This window comes from Bubalus kerabau, chromosome 1 (genome assembly GCF_029407905.1).
Source record: "Bubalus kerabau isolate K-KA32 ecotype Philippines breed swamp buffalo chromosome 1, PCC_UOA_SB_1v2, whole genome shotgun sequence".
Lineage (NCBI taxonomy): Eukaryota > Metazoa > Chordata > Mammalia > Artiodactyla > Bovidae > Bubalus > Bubalus kerabau.
In genome coordinates this window covers 27,922,296-27,938,273 of record NC_073624.1, presented here as the reverse complement: position 1 = coordinate 27,938,273, position 15,978 = coordinate 27,922,296, and the positions used below count along the sequence as shown (strand labels likewise).

At 40.0% G+C, this 15,978-nt stretch overlaps 1 protein-coding gene across 1 annotated transcript in view; it reads right to left on the bottom strand.

Moving 5' to 3' along the window:
• The window catches only part of DERA (deoxyribose-phosphate aldolase), a 116,011-nt gene that overhangs the window by 72,216 nt on the left and 27,817 nt on the right, over positions 1-15,978 (bottom strand). The window contains exons 2-5 of the mRNA XM_055571140.1: positions 7,289-7,386; positions 5,647-5,794; positions 3,680-3,775; positions 139-273 (exon numbers count right to left, since the gene is read on the bottom strand). Coding sequence (XP_055427115.1) covers positions 139-273; positions 3,680-3,775; positions 5,647-5,794; positions 7,289-7,386 — 477 coding nt within the window. The remainder of the gene's footprint in view (positions 1-138; positions 274-3,679; positions 3,776-5,646; positions 5,795-7,288; positions 7,387-15,978) is intronic.

The window sequence follows — 15,978 nt, the reverse complement described above, 5'->3', positions numbered from 1 at the left end:
TTCTCCTCCACTCACCCTTTGATCTAGCGACTTGTGATCTAGAACAGTGACTTCCAAACCACGCTGCCTCTTTTCAGGTCCTTGCCATCTGGCTGACCAGGGAAGGACTGAGTCCCTTGGGTAAGCACGTGCCCTTACCTTTCCACTGGCCTGTCAGCACCAAGGTCCTGTTAATCACCACATCGATTTCCGTAGCTCCATCTTCCACGGCCAATCTGATCTCTTCTAATCGTGTTTTCAAATGAGTCTGTCCAGCTGGAAAGCCAGTGGCCACTAGCAGAGAAAGAAGGAAGGAAGAGAGGGAGGGAGACAAATTTCAGTTGGTCAGTATCTCAACAAAGAATTTCAGACTAGAAAAAATCAGTGTTCAGACCAAAGTATAAATGACACTTTAGAACTTCATGCATACCTTGCAAAGTGAACTGTGAAGAAACTGAATGCGATCTTATATAGGACTGACATTAGGATAAATACTAGTAGTATATCTTTTGGAAGATCTGAAATTAAGCTGCTGGCAGAGATGCTAACGGGGGAGCTCTAGGAAAACAGTGATTAAGAAGATATATCATCATCACAGTGATACTCATAAAGTAGTAGCAGTAGCCTTGTGGATGGACACTAGTTAATCCTGGATCCTACTCTTGACCAAGTTGGCTATCACCGTTATGACTTACTCATTCATATTTATAGCTGTTGTAACCAAATGGAAATACACATTCCATCCACTGCCCATCTTCAAATGAACAGTCAAGCAGATGAGAATAAAGGGGAGACACTGCATGATGGAAAAGCACCTAATTAGTCCACAAAACTGGAGCAGCTGTGAGTCAGGAAGAACTAGCCCCAAGTATGAAAGTGAAAGTCACTCCATTGTGTCCAACTCTTTGCGACACCATGGACTATACAGTCCATGGAATTCTCCAGGCCAGAATACTGGAGTAGGTAGCCTTTCCCTTTCCCAGGGGATCTTCCCAACCCAGAGATCGAACCCAGGTCTCCCATATTGAACAGAAGGAAAACTAAAAACACAATGACACTTTTGGAAAAAGTATTAACATTTTTAACATGCTCATCACTGATTTCATTCTTGTGTCTAAAGGTAACCTTTCATGTTTCCTTGATGTTATTAAATTCCTTGGGTCTGCTACCTTAGAGGAAAGTATGTTTCCCTGTTATGTAAAGGAAAAGCTGAACTGATTGAGCCTAATGAAAAATATTAAAAAGCAGAGGTATTACCTTGCTGACAAAGGTTCATCTAGTCAAAGCTATGGTTTTTCCAGTAGTCATGTATGGATGTAAGAGTTGAACTATAAAGAAAGCTGAGCATTTAAGAATTAATGCTTTTGAACTCTGGTATTGGAGAGGACTTTTGAGAGTCCCTTGGACTGCAAGGAGATCCAACCAGTCCATCCTAAAGGAAATCAGTCCTGAATATTCAGTGGAAGGACTAATGCTGAAGCTGAAACTCCAATACTCTGGCCACCTGATGTGAAGAGCTATCTCATTGGAAAAGACCCTGATGCTGGGAAAGATTGAAGGTAGGAGGAAAAGGGAATGACAGAAGATGAGATGGTTGGATGGCATCACCGACTCGATGGACATGAGTTTGAGCAAGCACCGTGAGTTGGTGATGACAGGGAAGCCTGGCGTGCTGCAGTCCATGGGGTAGCAAAGAGTCAGACACAACTGAGCAACTGAACTGAACTGAATGAAAAATGAAGGCTGATTAAGATGAAGCTGCCAAATACTTCAGGAATCTTCACGAATAAGCTATATTAATATATAAATACTGTATACTTTGTTTCTCTTGATGTATCTCTAACAAAATAAATTAATGATCTTCTCAGCCTCCTTCTTTAAACCACTAGGATATCCCTCTAACATCTTTTAAAAGGAGAATCTAATTTAATATCTATCTATCCATTTGTAAACACACACATACAGGGAAGCGTTCAGGAGGACTTTTCCCTCCCTCATGCCTTGTTCTCCTACTGCATCTTTCTTTAAGTCACTAACTCTTGAACATACCCTCTTTTATTGCTCAGGTTTGGGGGTGGCTCTTGTCATCTCCCACAGGGACTATGATCAGTCTGACTCCATTTCAATCCCCTTTAATTTATCCACTACCATCACCTAACTTATTACATTATGAAGTAGATCATGGCATTCTCTACTTAACATCTCTTGGTATCTTCCCCATCAACAAAATAAAACCCAAATACCACAGCCTGGTAAGGTTTCCCCATGGGGTCTGGCCCCCATCTACCTCTCCAGCTTCAACTCCCCAGCTCTCCCTTTGACCTACCTTAGGAAGCAACAGCTGCAAACCATTTCAGTTCCCCGAAAGCACTTCTGCACCTTTATACATGCCAGCTCCTCTGCTGGAAATGCCACTCCTTAGCTTGTATGGCTGCTAAGTCGCTTCAGTCGTGTCTGACTCTTTGTGACCCTATGGACCACAGCCCGCCAGGCTTCTCTGTTCATTGGATTCTCTTAGCAAGAATGCTGGAGTGGGTTGCCATGCCCTCCTCCAGGGGATCTTCCTGACCCAGGGATCGAACCAGCTTCTCTTGCATCTCTTGCATTGGCAGGCGGGTTCTTTACCACTAGCACCACCTGGGAAACCCACTTCCTAGCTTATCCATTCTCTAAACTCTTCCTTATCCTTAAGACCCGATGCAGTTACATCTCTTTGAAGCAGCCCCTTACCCTCTGAGTGTCACCATCCTCTGCAGAATAAATCACTCTGCATTCAGAGTTACAACTGTATCTTCTGCATAGTTTTATTATTATATTTTATAAAAAAATAATATGTCCTACATTATGATTTTTTTTTTTTAACTTGGCGATTCCTCCTTAACAACTGAATTTCCTTTAAGGTCAAACCTGCATCTCCTGCACTGGCAGGCTGATGCTTTTACCACTGAGTCACTGGGAAAGCCCATGGTTCTGTAGTCTTAGGAATTAATATCATGTCTGCTACTCAACAGGCAATTGACAAATATGAAAAGAATGAATAAATACAATCAATTAAATAGACAAGACTGGTTAAAATTATACTATAAAACTATGTGGGATTTCCCAAGTGGCTCAGTAGGTAAAGAATCTGCCTGCCAATGGAGAAGATGCAGGAGAGGCAGGTTAGATCCCTGGGTCGGGAAGATCCCCTAGAGAAGGAAAAGGCAACCCACTCCAGTATTTTTGCCTGGAAAATCCCATGGACAGAGTGCCTGGTGGTTACAGTCCATGGGGTCGCAAAGAGCTGGAAATGAGTGAGCACAGTACGGCAGCATAAAATCATATAGATAGGGACTTCCCTGGTGGTCCAGTGGTTAAGAATCCGCCTTGCAATGCAGAGGACATGAGTCTGTCTCTGGTGTAGGAACTAAGACCCCACAGGCCTCAGGCAACTGAACCCATGCACCGCAACTACTGAGCCCACACGCCACAACTACTGAAACCCACACACCTAGAGCCTGTGCTCTGCAACAAGAGAAGCCCCTGCAGTGAGAAGCCTGCACACCGCAACTAAGAGTAGCGCCCGCTCACGGCCAACTAGAGTAAGTTAAAGTTCAGTCAAAAATAAATAAAATGAAATAACTATATAGATAATACCTCAAGGTGTCTGAGTTGAAGGGAAACATACTGAAAAAATGACAAAAGAAACCACAGACCTTACCTGATGCCACTGGGATGTCACAGCCTGCAGCCTTTAGCGCTCTCACTGCATCACACACGCGGGCAGGATAAACACAAACGGCAGCTGTAGTGATGCCTGTGGAGAAAGGAGGCATAACGGCCTACTTCATGTGCAGTTCAAGTCACGCAATATGCTTTTAATTATTATTTATACTTCAACATTGGCAGAAATCAAAATCAGAGAAGAAATAATCCTCCTACGACATTGCAACAAATTAAAAGGCTTTTACTTTCCACATTCCCTTCTAGTTCTTGACAACATGGATCATTTCCTCATCCTTAGAGAATAAAATATTTTTAATACAATGTTCCTGGAGGTTAATATAGTACCATTTGTTGAAAAAATATCCTAAATGGTAAACTTAGTGGCTTTGACTCAATGAAAATGCTTTATTTCATGTAGATAACAAAATCTAAGTTTTTACAGGGTTCACACAGGACCCTAGATGAAGAAAAACAGAAGTGAACCTTGCAAGATAGTACAGGCAGACCTTGGAGATAGTGCAGGTACAGTTTCAGAGCACCGAAATAAAGCAAGTATCGCAAAAAAATGAGTGACAGGAATTTTTTGGTTTCCTGGTGCATATAAAAGTTACAGTTACCCTATACTGTAGCCAATATTAAGTGTGCAATAGCATTATCTTTAAAAAGTACATACTTAATTTAAAATTAAGTATGTACTTTTTAAAAACATAATGCCAAATAATTACAATGGTAATGTCAAAGATCACTGATCACAGATGAGCATAAAGAGTATTACAATAACGAAAAAGTGTGCGTTACTGAGACAATTATCAAAATGTGACACAGACAAGAAGTCAGCGAATGCTGTTGGAAAAGCAATGCCAACAGACTTGCACAATGCAGGGTTGCCACAAACCTTCAACATGTAAAACACAGTGTCTGCCAAGGGCAATAAAACAAGGTATGCCTGCACTGCAAAATGACACGTCACTAATCCTAGTCTCTCTTTTGCAGAAAATAATAAAATCTGGATCTGGAGCCCTCAGTTTGAGGAATAAGCTCTTAAATTAAAAAATCAAAGAGACACTATAAAACGATAGCATAAGACTCATATAAAGCTGCTGCTTTGAAGTGTTACAAATGGTAGGTGTTTTATCGTCAGCGTAAACGAAACATACTAAATACTTTCTAAATCCTATGCAGCTGTTTAGATCTATAAGTCATCTATTAACACAAACTATTTGTGAAAAAATACCTGCATTGGGTCAATGCAGCATTACTTGCATTCATTAGAGACAGGCACCTAGGAACCACGAAAGATCCCTTCATGGTTTAGATCTGGCTCCTAAAACTAGCCCATTGACGAACGAGGCACACTGTCCTCTCACCCTCCAGGTCTCAGTTTTCACATTTAGAAACAAGGGCATTCACTCTCAAAGTCTCCTCCATTTCTAAAATGTTGAGGTTCTAAACTTATGGCAACTTAAGAAAGTCCTTTCTTTCATGTACATGAAGAGAGTGAATATAACATTTTTTTCAAAAGATCTAACCCAGTATACAAGCCGGCAATATTTCCCATTTGTATTTTATTCTCAAAAGCATTTCATTTACTCACAGAAAATACTTTATGTATGAGATGTGATTATTAAGTAATGAGACTGGCTTTTTCACACATGGCTAGGGAATCAGAATCATAGTATTTAAGGCACTAGACAGAAAATTTCCAAAACTGAAGAACTGGAACAAAAAATAAACTCAATACTTGCAACTTTAATCCATGATGGGCAAGAAATGACCTAAAAATGAGACTCAGATTCTCTCTCTGCTGTTTTTCAGAGAAGAATCTCAATTATTACTCTGCGTACACAATTCTATCACAGATTTTATTGTTACTATCATTTCAGCATCCAAATCTTAAGTCTTCTTAGATTCAGTGATTGCTACTGTAAAAAAGGTAAACACCAGACAGACTGTACACATTACCTTTATCATGCATATTTAAAGCTTTTAAGAGGTCTTCCCGGATTGGATACTTGGCTTTATAACACAGCCTTTGAATGTTGGAAGCTGTATCATCACCTGAAAGTGTAGTAAGATCTATACAGGTAACAGCCTTCAGGAGCCATGCAGCCTGGTTTGAAGAAAAGTAAAAACAAGGCTTAAAAAAAATAATTAATCTCCAATACAGTTAGTTAGTAGAAAACCATTAGGTACATAAGGGTGCTAAAATCTCATGTCTAGGGACTTCCCTGGTAGTCTGGTGGTTAAAATTTCACCTTCTAAGGGAAGAAGGGGTTCTAGTTCTAGTTCAATCCCTGGTTGGAGAGCTAAGATCCCATATGCCTTGGGGTCAAAAAACCAAAGCATTAAAAAAAAAAGCAACACTGTAACAAGGTCAAAAAAGACCAAAAGGAAAAAAAAAAAAAGGTCCACATCAAAAAAATTTTTAAAACAAACTGCTTTAAATAAAATAAAATCTCCCGTCTATGCTGTTCTGAGGCATACATTCTGATGTGTTCAAGCTTAACCAAAAAGATGAATGTTACACAGAGAAAAATAAAAGGGGAAAAAATTGCTTATAAATCTTTTTTCTTCCACAGATACCCCAAATGGAAATTCCTAATAGAACAAGTCTCCCCACGTGTGACTTTTACATCTCAACACAAGGAGACTCAGAGGTGGGTTGCCATTTCCCTCTCCAGAGGATCTTCCTGACTCAGGGATGGAACCCACGTCTCTTGCATGTCCTGCATTGGTAGGCAGGTTCTTTACCATTGAGTGACCTGGGAAGGTTCTACCCTGATAAGGGAGAACTCGGGAACAAAAGTTTCCATCTTGTATTAGACCTCCAGCCCTGGGATCTGGAATGAGACATGATAAAGAGTCTCTACTTTCTTTTTTTTTTCTTCCCAGTTTAATTCAATTTCAATTTTAAAACAATATTATTCATATTTCACAACTCATTCAAATAAATTCCTTTTATCTTTTCAATCAGATTATTTCTAAGGATGAGCAAAAGGCAACCTGTCACCCTAAAGGATTCAATCACGATATTTTGCCTCAATTGTGGAATGAACTCTGAATTCCTTTCAGTCCTGAGATGCATAGCATGTCTTTGGTTAGGACATACTGAAGAATATGCTGACCACCAGTACTCTACAAAACACCATTTTTCAAATTTTGAAAGATAATTTGGGAAAATTAATTGTACATAAACATGATGATCAAAGAAGATCAATTCTCACAACCTCAGGGCCTCCAACAATGGACCCACCAGGTTTAGGTGCTACGGTTTTAAAATTAAAATAGAAGACAACCAAAGGTGTGTCTAAGAAACTGAATAAGTATGTTGAGAAAATATGCCATTTAATTCACTCATGAATAAAAATGCCTCAAATTCATTTGCAGCTTTGCCACTCAAGAATGATAAGATTTTAACCTGTTTGGATAAACATGTTATCTTTCTCCAACCCATCTTCATCATATATGAATTATTAAAATAAGTCATGGACAGCTGCAACCTTTTAAGTTGAGATGCAGCTTGAGTGAAATTCAGTCTTGTGGCCTCGAGGGAAGAGATCAGGCCTGTAAAGCAAGGGAAAGAGTTTTTAAGAAAAGCCCTTACCTGCCACTCCTTTTTCACAGGTCTACGAGCCTGGATTTGTTCTGCACGTCTTAGCACTGCTGGTTTATTCACTTGTATTTTGGAGATCCAGCTAAGATCTAGAAGCAAAAAGAACAACAATTTAAAACTTGAAGATTTTATTAAATACATTCACTTGTTTTTTACACAGTCCTCAAAAGGAAAGACTTATCAGTACCAAAACTTTTATTTACTGTTTAATTTTTTTATTTTTATTTTTTTTTATTTATTTATTTTTTTATTATTTTGGCTGCATCTCATAGCATGTGGGATCTTGGATCCCGGACCAGGGATCGAACCCACATCCCCTGCATTGGAAGCATAGTCTTAATCATTGGACCACCAGGGAAGCCCAAAACTTTTTTTAAAAGTTATATTTCTTTTCTGCTCAACTATAAATAATTTTCTTGAAGGAAGCCCAGCCATGAAAAGTCCTACTCTGTGCAAAATCAAATACATTTGGAACTAGGAGAACCTGTACTGATTCATTACACAGATATGCCTAATGGTGGAGGAAAACGTTGTGTTATTCATGTCACAGGCTTCATTTCTGCCAGCAGAGAGTTATTTGGGAGTGCCCAGTCCAGGAGAATGAATGATTAATAAACACATAAATGAATTAACACTGGGGCTTAAAGGAATCCTTGATCAATATCCCCTCACTGATAAGATTAATATCTATTAGATGCTGATAGGATACCCCCATTCTTTCCTCAAAGGAGAATTTCTTAAAGTGTATTAGAAATTAGAGCATTAAAATTAAAAAAAGTCAGAAGAGGGAAAAAAAAAAACAAGCTGCTCAAAATTCTGGGAGAGGGACTTCCTGATGGTCCAGTAGTTAAGACTCCATGCTCCCCGTGCAGAGGGCTAGGAGTTTGATCCCTGATCAGGGAACTAGATCCTGAAGCTGCAACTAAGACCCGGCACAGCCAAAAACAAAAACAACAACAAAATTCCAGGACACATCTCTGTTGCTTGTTTTGAAATGCTCTCTCCCATCTGTAGGGCTTCCCTGGAGGTAAAAAATCTGCCTGCCAATGCAGGAGACAGGAAACAAGCACTCGATCCCTGGATCGGAAAGATCTCCTACAGGAGGAAATGGCAACCCACTCTAGTATTCTGGCCTGGAGAAATCCCATGGACAGAGGAACCTGAAGGGCTACAGTCCATGGGGTTACAAACAGACTCGACTCAGCAACTGAGCACACACACAGCTTGACAAATAAAATCTGCATATATTTAAGGTGTATGTTTTGATAAACATATACACTGTGAAAGAATCACCACAGTCAAGCTAATGAATATTACCTATTACTTCACACATTTCCCATATTCTTTTTCCTTTTCATGTATGCTGAGAACATTTAAGATCTACTCTCATAGCACATTTCAAGTATACAACACAGCACTGTTAACTATCTATAGTCACTCTGCTGGACAAAAGATAAAAGATCTTCAGGAATTCCCCATCTTGTGTAACAAAACTTTGTACCCCAGCTGCTTCTCATTAAAGGACTTTTGGATCTCTACGAGAGAAGTTGGGACTGCAACATGAATACAATACCTGAGGACATTCCCCTAAAAACTAATTTTTACTACAATTTCCCACCACAGATCAGAACCCACGAGGCTGGCTCTCACACATCTCAGACACCACTCGCTAGATGTCCTTGCAAACCATCTCTGGGAGAATATAATAGGATCACTTCTCTCACTCGCTAGATGTCCTTGCAAACCATCTCTGGGAGAATATAATAGGATCACTTCTCTCACAGTATCAGCCTCCACTGCTAAAAATATCTTTAGTGGTCATAAAATCAGCCAGCCCCACAGTTAATCCAGCCACGGAATTTGCCTCTGTGACCTCCCATGATAATGAATTATGTAAGTGACTATCCCATTTTATTAGCATTTAATTTGCTACTCTCTAATTTCATCAGATAATCCTTGTTCTCCTATTATGGGGTCTGGGGAAAAGAAAGGACTGATTGGCCTTTGTTATGTCCTTCATAATTTTTAATATTTTATTCAAGTACCCTTTAGCATCTCCTTTCTCGGAGAAGTGATTCTAAGGCACACAATCTCATCAGGACCATAGAAGTTTCTCTTAGGGGGCCAGGAGGGGCTTCAAGCACATGTGTCTTTGGGGAGAGTAGTCGTAAAGCCATAATTGGAAGGCGATAACTCCTTTCAGAAAACTCTTACATGGAGAAAATCCCAGTGCTCCTCTTAGTATGCCATTTCAGGGGCTTTCAGGCCCTTCTTTCAATTATAAATTTGTTCTTAAACACTCTTTTCACTTTTTTTTTAATCATTATTGTCTTTCTTTCTTAAGTCTCCGTGGAGACAGACATCCTTTTCCCTGAAAATTGACACTTCACCTTTCCATCACTTCCTGTTATGTTCATGGCTGTTCCTGTACTTCTTCTCAATATTCCTAAAAAGTGTAATACCAAATGATAACTCCACAAAAGGAGGTTTATATTGTATTTTGATTTTATCTTTGCTCCTAATGGAGAAAAATACATGGTGATACTTCATTAGACTTTCTCAAATTTGGAAAAGTAAGAAAGATTAAAAATTTCCTACGTTTTCACTTCTCATTCTTTCTGGGTTTTTATACCTAAAATTGTACCACTAAATCTGTGCCTTAATGGTTGTCCCCAAACAGTCAGTTCTTGAGATGCACTTCCATAGTATATTTTTAATCCCAGCATCTATTACAGAGTACCTCTTCCTACTGTAGGCACCCAGATGTCTATTTTTCCTGTGTTGTTTATCTTCAGTTCTAACTTGCAACTTGCTAGGAATCACTCACAAATGCCAAGCACACAAATAGGTGCTCACTAAGCCCACCACATCAAAATAAATTTATTTTTTTACCTTAGACACTAAACAACTGAAGTATCAACTTCATCGTGTCTAGTCTTTCAACCTTAACCTTGGAAAAGGTTAGCTTTTTTTAAAAAAAAAAAAAAAGCCTTGGATGTCAATATATATCTGATCCAGTCAAGCTCAGAAAATATTCAGTTTATATTAGTGAGAAGACTCAGCCTTGCCCAGTTTCTACACCGTAAAGATATAAGACAGAGACTGTGCTAGGAGCTTCATCATTTCCAACAGGTGGGGTCTAGAATGAGTCTTCATTTGAAGGTCTAATCTAATATCCAAAAATATAAAATATACTTCTGTTGGTATATGTGCAAAAAAATAATAGAATATAGACCAAATTGATAACAATGTTTGTCTTCAGAGGTAGAATCACATAAGATTTTTACTTTCCCATGCTTTATAGTCACATAATACTTAAAACTTTTTTTTTTAACTTAAAACTTTTACAAAGAGCATGCATTACCTTACTGAACAGTAAAAGCAAAATATACTCAACTCTTTGGAATTAAGAGGCACTGACAGCAGTGTGCAGGTTAGGAAGAAAGGGAGGGAGATGCGAGTAGGTAGACCAGTAAGATGACTGCTGCCGCAGCCCAGGCATCAGCACATGTAATGTGTCTCTGGGGCATCACCACACCAATACTTTCATGACCAATCCTCGGCCACAGAGCTCTTCCACAAAGCCAACCTGACATGACTACAAGGCGCCAGGCAGATATGATAAGGTCAGATGCCACTTTTACTGCTTCCATAGAACGGTCACCAAATACCTTAGCACCAAAGGTCACCAGACAGAACCTTATTATTATATGAACCATATATGATACCAATGGGGCTTCCCTGGTGGCTCTGTTCATGGAATTCCCCAGGCAAGAATACTGGAGTGGGTTGCCATTTCCTTCTCCAGGGGATCTTCCTGACCCAAGGATCAAACTCCCAAACACTATGTATTTGGGATGAGGCTTTTTTATTAAAAAAATAAATAAATTAATCTACCAGCAACAATGAGCTCAAAATAGTATGTTTAATGAAAAATTAGGAACTTCTGTGGTGGTCCAGTGGCTAAGACTCCACACTCTCAATGCAGGGGGCCAGGGTTTGATTCCTGATCAGGGAATTAGATATCATATGCCACAACTAAAGATCAAAGATCCTGTGTGCCGAATCTAAGACCCAGAGTGTCCAAATAAATAAATATTCTTTTGAAAAATTAAATTCTGAATTTCCATTTCTCAGAAAAGTTCATGCTCTGCAGTTTGCAAAAAATGCTTCTCAACATTTCAGTTCAGTTCAGTCACTCAGTCATGTCCCACTCTTTGTGACCCCATGAACCACAGTACGCCAGGCCTCCCTGTCCATCACCAACTCCTGAAGTTCACCCAAACCCATGTCCATTGAGTCGGTGATGCCATCCAACCATCTCATCCTCTGTTGTCCCCTTCTCCTATTACCCCAATCTTTCCCAGCATCAGGGTCTTTTCAAATGAGTCAGGTCTTCACATCAGGTGGCCAACATATTGGAGTTTCCGCTTCAACATCAGTCCTTCCAATGAACACCCAGCACTGATCTCCTTTAGGATGGACTGGGTGGATCTCCTTGCAGTCCAAGGGACTCTCAAGAGTTTTCTCCAACACCATTCTTCAAAAGCATCAATTCTTCGGCACTCGGCTTTCTTTATAGTCCAACTGTCACATCCATATATGACTACTGGAAAAACCATAACCTTGACCAGACGGACCTTTGTCGACAAAGGTCAACAAAATATCTCTACTTTTTAATATGCTGTCTAGGTTGGTCATAACTTTCCTTCCAAGGAATAAGTGTCCTTTACTTTCATGCTGCAGATACCATCCGCAGTGATTTTGGAGCCCAGAAAAATAAAGTTTGACACTGTTTCCACTGTTTCCCCATCTATTTGCCATGAAGTGATGGGACCAGATGCCATGATCTTAGTTTTCTGAAAGCTGAGCTGTAAGCCAACTTTTTCACTCTCCTCTTTCACTTTCATCAAGAGGCTCTTTAGTTCTTCTTTACTTTCTGCTATAAGGGTGGTGTCATCTGCATATCTGAGGTTATTGATATTTCTCCTGGCAATCTTGATTCCAGCTTGTGCTTCTTCCAGCCCAGTGCTTCTCATGGTGTACTCTGCATAGAAGTTAAATAAGCAGGGTGACAATATACAGCCTTGATGAACTCCTTTCCTATTTGGAACCAGTCTGTCATTCATGTCCGGTTCTAACTGTTGCTTCCTGACCTGCATACAGGTTTCAATGTTTATCACATGCCAAAATATCTCTACAAAAAAATATCACTGATTCCAAGACCCAAATCTGCTTAAAAGGATTCATATCTACTTAAAATATTAGCAGTTATGTTAAGAAGCCTGTGCTTAACAATGGCAATTTAATACAGCCTCAGCAGATACAGTTATATAAAACTATGAAGCATAACTTCTCATTTAGGTAAAATGAGTATTCTATACAGTGCTTGTTTTTACATCCCAAATTTCTAGTGTATGTTCAAGAAGAGGCAATGCCAAAGAATGTTCAAACTACCACACAACTGTACTCATCTCACACGCTAGTAAAGTAATGCTTAAAATTCTCCAAGCCAGGCTTCAGCAATACGTGAACCGTGAACTTTCAGATGTTCAAGCTGGTTTTAAAACAGGTAGAGGAACCAGAGATCAAATTGCCAACATCCGCTGGATCATGGAAAAAGCAAGAGAGTTCCAGAAAAACATCTATTTCTGCTTTACTGACTATGCCAAAGCCTTTGACTGTGTGGATCACAATAAACTGTGGGAAATTCTGAAAGACATGAGAATACCAGACCACCTGACCTGCCTCTTGAGAAACCTGTATGCAGGTCAGGAAGCAACAGTTAGAACTGGACATGGAACAACAGACTGGTTCCAAATAGGAAAAGGAGTACGTCAAGGCTGTATATTGTCACCCTGCTTATTTAACTTCTATGCAGAGTACACCATGAGAAGCACTGGGCTGGAAGAAGCACAAGCTGGAATCAAGATTGCCAGGAGAAATATCAATAACCTCAGATATGCAGATGACACCACCCTTATGGCAGAAAGTGAAGAAGAACTAAAAAGCCTCTTGATGCAAGCGAAAGAGGAGAGTGAAAAAGTTGGCTTAAAGCTCAACTTTCAGAAAACTAAGATCATGGCATCTGGTCCCATCACTTCATGAGAAATAGATGGATAAACAGTGGAAAGAGTGTCAGACTTTATCTTTTTGGGCTCCAAAATCACTGCAGATGGTGACTGCAGCCCTGAAATTAAAAGACGCTTACTCCTTGGAAGAAAAGTTATGACCAATCTAGATAGCATATTGAAAAGCAGAGACATTACTTTGCCAACAAAGGTCCGTCTAGTCAAGGCTATGGTTTTTCCTGTGGTCATGTATGGATGTGAGAGTTGGGCTGTGAAGAAAGCTGAGCACTGAAGAATGATGCTTTTGAACTGTGGTGTGGGAGAAGACTCTTGAGAGTCCCTTGGACTGCAAGGAGATCCAACCAGTCCATTCTGAAGGAGATCAGCCCTGGCTGTTCTTTGGAAGGAATGATGCTAAAGCTGAAACTCCAGTACTTTAGCCACCTCATGCAAAGAGTTGACTCATTGGAAAAGACTCTGATGCTGGGAGGGATTGGGGGCAGGAGGAGAAGGGGCCGACAGAGGATGAGATGGCTGGATGGCATCACCAACTTGATGGATTTGAGTTTGATTGAACTCCGGTCATGGGTGTTTTAAAGAGAAAAATCAGCTAAATTAATTCAAATATTGGCTCATTTTTTTAAAAATCTAACATTAAATTCAAGAAAAAATTTAAAGTCTATTTTGTTGAAGGTAAGACGCCTAACATTATGTGACCACCACTATAAATTTAAACAAGTTAGCACTGAACGGATCAATTGTTTGATTTTGCAGAGATGCCACAGATGCAAATTTTGTTGGAATATAGCATCAAAATAGAAACAATGTTCTTATTAAGAAACTGAGGAAGCAGAAAAACACTTGGATTTGGTTGTGATAGACACTTATAATTTCATCCAAATAAGTTCCCGTAGTCTAACAATCAAAGTGCAAGCTATCGCTGTCAAATTTTAAATATTTTACATATACACAGAATAAATGAACTACCTGATCTTTGTGAGAAAACTTATGTTTAGTTAAAAATAAATACTTCTTCCTGGCAGTGTGCACTATCTCTTTACTGGTTATGATCAGTTGAATGTTAGGAACATATGACTCTTTGAAGATGAAGAACAATTTTGTCAATCAATCTAAGCTGATATATGTCAGTCATGAACTATTTTATAAATAAGACTTATAAATATTGGCTTTTTTTTTGAAAATCAGTTGAAAAATCTTATTTAAAAAAACTGCTGAAGAAGACTCTTGAGAGTCCCATGGACTGCAAGGAGATCAAATCAGTCAGTCCTAAAGGAAATCAACCCTGAACATCCATTGAAAGGACTGATGCTAAAGCTGAAGCGCTAGTACTTTGGCCATCTGATGCAAAGAGCTGACTCACTGGAAAAGACTCTGATGCTGGGAAAGATTGAGAGCAAGCAAAAGGTGGGGCGGGGGAGTGGGGGAGGTGCGACAGGGGATGAGATGCTTGGATGGCATCACTGACTCAGTAGATGAGTTTGAGCAAACTCTGGGAGATATTGAAGGTCAGGGAAGCCTGGCATGCTGCAATTCATGGGGTCACAAAGGGTCAGACAATACTTAGAAACTAAACAACAACTAAGTATGCACTTCCCTGGTGGTCCAGTGGTTAAGTACAGGGGTCAGGGGTTCAATCCCTGATATAGGAAGACCCCATGTGCCACGGGGCCATTAAGCCCGTGTGCCACAATTACTGAGCCCACCTGCCCTAAAGCCCCTGCGCTGCAACATGAGGAGCCACCACAACGAGAAGACTGCACACCACAACTAGAGAGTAGGCCCCACTCACTGCAACTAGAGAAAGTCCTTGCACAGCAATGAAGACCCAGTGCAGCCAAAACCAAAATTAAAAAAAAAAAAAAGCCTATTATGTAAATAAAACATCCAAAGCCTCCAATTTTTGAAACATAGTGAACTACAATTATTTGTTGACAGTTGTTTGCAAATATTACAAAGACGACGACCCTGAAATTTATCCCTCTGCAAACGAGAGGGCTTGAACAAAAACGAGATTTCAACCCATGTACAAGGCTTAATTTTAAAATTCTAAAATTGCACTTGGGAATATCTCAACCTATCTGATTTGATTATTATCAATCATTGTGTAAGGGCTTCCCAGGTGGCACTAGTGGCAAAGAACTCGCCTGCCAAAGCAAGAGATGTAGGAGACTAAGGTTCAATCCCTGGGTTGGGAAGATCCACTGGAGAAGGGAATGTATTCTTGCCTGGAGAATCCCATGGACAGAGGAGCCTGACAGGCTACAGTCCATGAGGTGGCAAATAGCCAAACACAACGGAAGTGCCTTAGCATGCATACCTATCGCTGTGTAACAAACTACCTCAAAATGTCATGCCTAAAAACAGCAATTCTCTTATGATTTCTCCTCACACTATTGGTTGACTGAGCTTAGCAGGGCGGTTCTGTTGCTGCTCTCACTTGAGATCAGCAACTTGTAACCACAGCCAGATGGTGATGGGGCTGCGACTCCTAAGTCCTATGCCTCAGAGGGAGTGGCAGGAGCCTGGGCTCTGCCAGGGCACCTCCATGTAAGTCCAGAACATCCCCTCATCATAGGAAATCCAAAGAGT